The 2,019-nt window shown below is 47.3% G+C and overlaps 1 protein-coding gene across 1 annotated transcript; it reads left to right on the plus strand.

The window, feature by feature from the left end:
* The first annotated feature begins 293 nt into the window (after positions 1–293).
* Positions 294–1,684, plus strand: MAGEH1 (MAGE family member H1). The gene has a single exon (XM_006914923.3). It carries the CDS (start codon positions 489–491, stop codon positions 1,146–1,148), a length of 660 nt encoding a protein of 219 aa, XP_006914985.1. The 5' UTR covers positions 294–488; the 3' UTR covers positions 1,149–1,684.
* The last annotated feature ends 335 nt before the right edge of the window (positions 1,685–2,019 follow it).

The following is a 2,019-nucleotide window of genomic DNA, read 5'->3' on the forward strand; positions in this document are numbered from 1 at the left end:
ATGGAGAAGAGACACACTCTGTCCCAAGACCCGCTAGCCAATCTTATACTAGAATGAAAAATACAGGAATCCTATGCATTTCTCCTCTGCATACCCCGTCCTTGCCAATCCCTAGACATCATTTCTGCTCCAGTCCCACTCCTGCAGTGGCCTGCCCCTTTTGCTATCAGACAACGGAAGTGTTGATGGACGGACCACCCATTTCCTTTTTGGAATTAGGCGAGTGCGTGGCAGGGGAGGCGGAGCCAATTCTGCACAGCATTCTCGCGCGCTTGCAGCTGGCGAATGTAGGCGGAGACTGCTCACGCAAGTCGGCTTGCGTTGGAGTGAGTGCTGTCTCTGAGAACGTCTGGCTTGTTGCTACAAAGACTCCGTTGACGTTGGTAGCTTCAGCGGCGTTCCCTTCAGGTAGAGTTAGTTGCTTTCTGCAGAGGTTACAGGCATCCTTCCCTAGGATTGCTGTAGCCTCAACGCCCCTAGCAAGAGACATGCCACGGGGACGAAAGAGTAGGCGCCGCCGTAACGCTAGGGCCGCGGAAGAGAACCGCAACAATCGTAAGATCCAGGCCTCAGAAGCCTCCGAGACCCCAGTGGCCGCTTCTGTTGTCCCGAGCACCCCCGAGGACGACCTGAGCGGCCCGGAGGAAGACCCGAGCACTCCGAAGGAGGCCTCCACCACCCCTGATGAATCCTCCAGTGCTGCTCAAGCACAAAAGCCCTCGATAGCCCGGAGCAATTTTCAAGGCACGAAGAAAAGTCTCCTGATGTCCATATTAGCCCTCATCTTTATCATGGGCAACAGCGCCAAGGAGGCCCTGGTCTGGAAAGTGCTGGGGAAGTTGGGGATGCAGCCTGGCCGGCAGCACAGCATTTTTGGGGATCCAAAGAAGGTCGTCACAGAAGAGTTCGTGCGCAGAGGGTACCTGATGTATAAGCCGGTGCCCCGTAGCAGTCCCGTAGAGTACGAGTTCTTCTGGGGACCTCGAGCACACGTGGAATCGAGCAAGCTGAAAGTCATGCATTTTGTGGCAAGGGTGCGTAACCGATGCTCCAAGGACTGGCAATGTAATTACGATTGGGATTCGGATGATGATGCGGAAGTTGAGGCTATTCTCAATTCAGGTGGTAGGGGTTACTCTGCCCCTTAGGGAAATCCCGCGCAGACCCTTTGGGGAGGGAGTGGGCTGGAAAGAACTTAACAGGTTTCCCAAGGAGTATATCACCTAGGTTCTGAGTTGAATATTTGGGGGAAGGGGGCGCACTGTATTTGGTATTTGTGATCAGTGCTAATAGTTTAACTGCAAAATAGAGCATCTGCTTTGGATATTGTAAAATTTATTCATTTTAATACAGTGTTGATTAAAGTCACAGTATGTTTAAAAATATCATTGAAGAAGATATATTTTCTGTCATTGAGATTTAGCGTAATAGTTTTGCTAACGTTAAAATAATGAAGTCTTTCCATCATATTCTGTGATCTGGTACATGTTTTATACCATTGAAATAGGCTGTTCTTTGAAACTTTGAAATAACCAGTAAAATGTGAAAGAAAGATGGGATTCATTTATGTCTGACCTTTCTGAAAACCTTTGAGTCTGCTGTTGTATAAAGAAGACTGACAACTACTATGATTTTTCTTAGTTACTGCAGAATACAGAAAAAAATAAAAGCATAATGACAAGGACACCTTGTTCATTTATTGGCCACTGGTTATGTGTGAAACACCACTCTAGGTTCTGAGGATACTCCTTAGCACATAGCCCTCAGTTCTAAAGAATATTCTAGATTACATGGGAGAGACATGTAAACTAGTAGCATGGTAAATGCTGTAATAGGGACTGAGCATGGGGTGCCATGAAAATGTAAAAAAGCTAATATGTCCTGTCTTGGGTGTGGGACAGGAGATGCTTAAATAAGTTTGGGGAGATTTGAAAGAGGCATCAGCATACTATGAAAATATTGTATATTCGGTACTTTTGGGGGGAGGGGACATTGGCAAGGGGAAAGGAACATCATAGG

This window comes from Pteropus alecto, unplaced genomic scaffold (genome assembly GCF_000325575.1).
Source record: "Pteropus alecto unplaced genomic scaffold, ASM32557v1 scaffold476, whole genome shotgun sequence".
Classification (NCBI taxonomy): domain Eukaryota; kingdom Metazoa; phylum Chordata; class Mammalia; order Chiroptera; family Pteropodidae; genus Pteropus; species Pteropus alecto.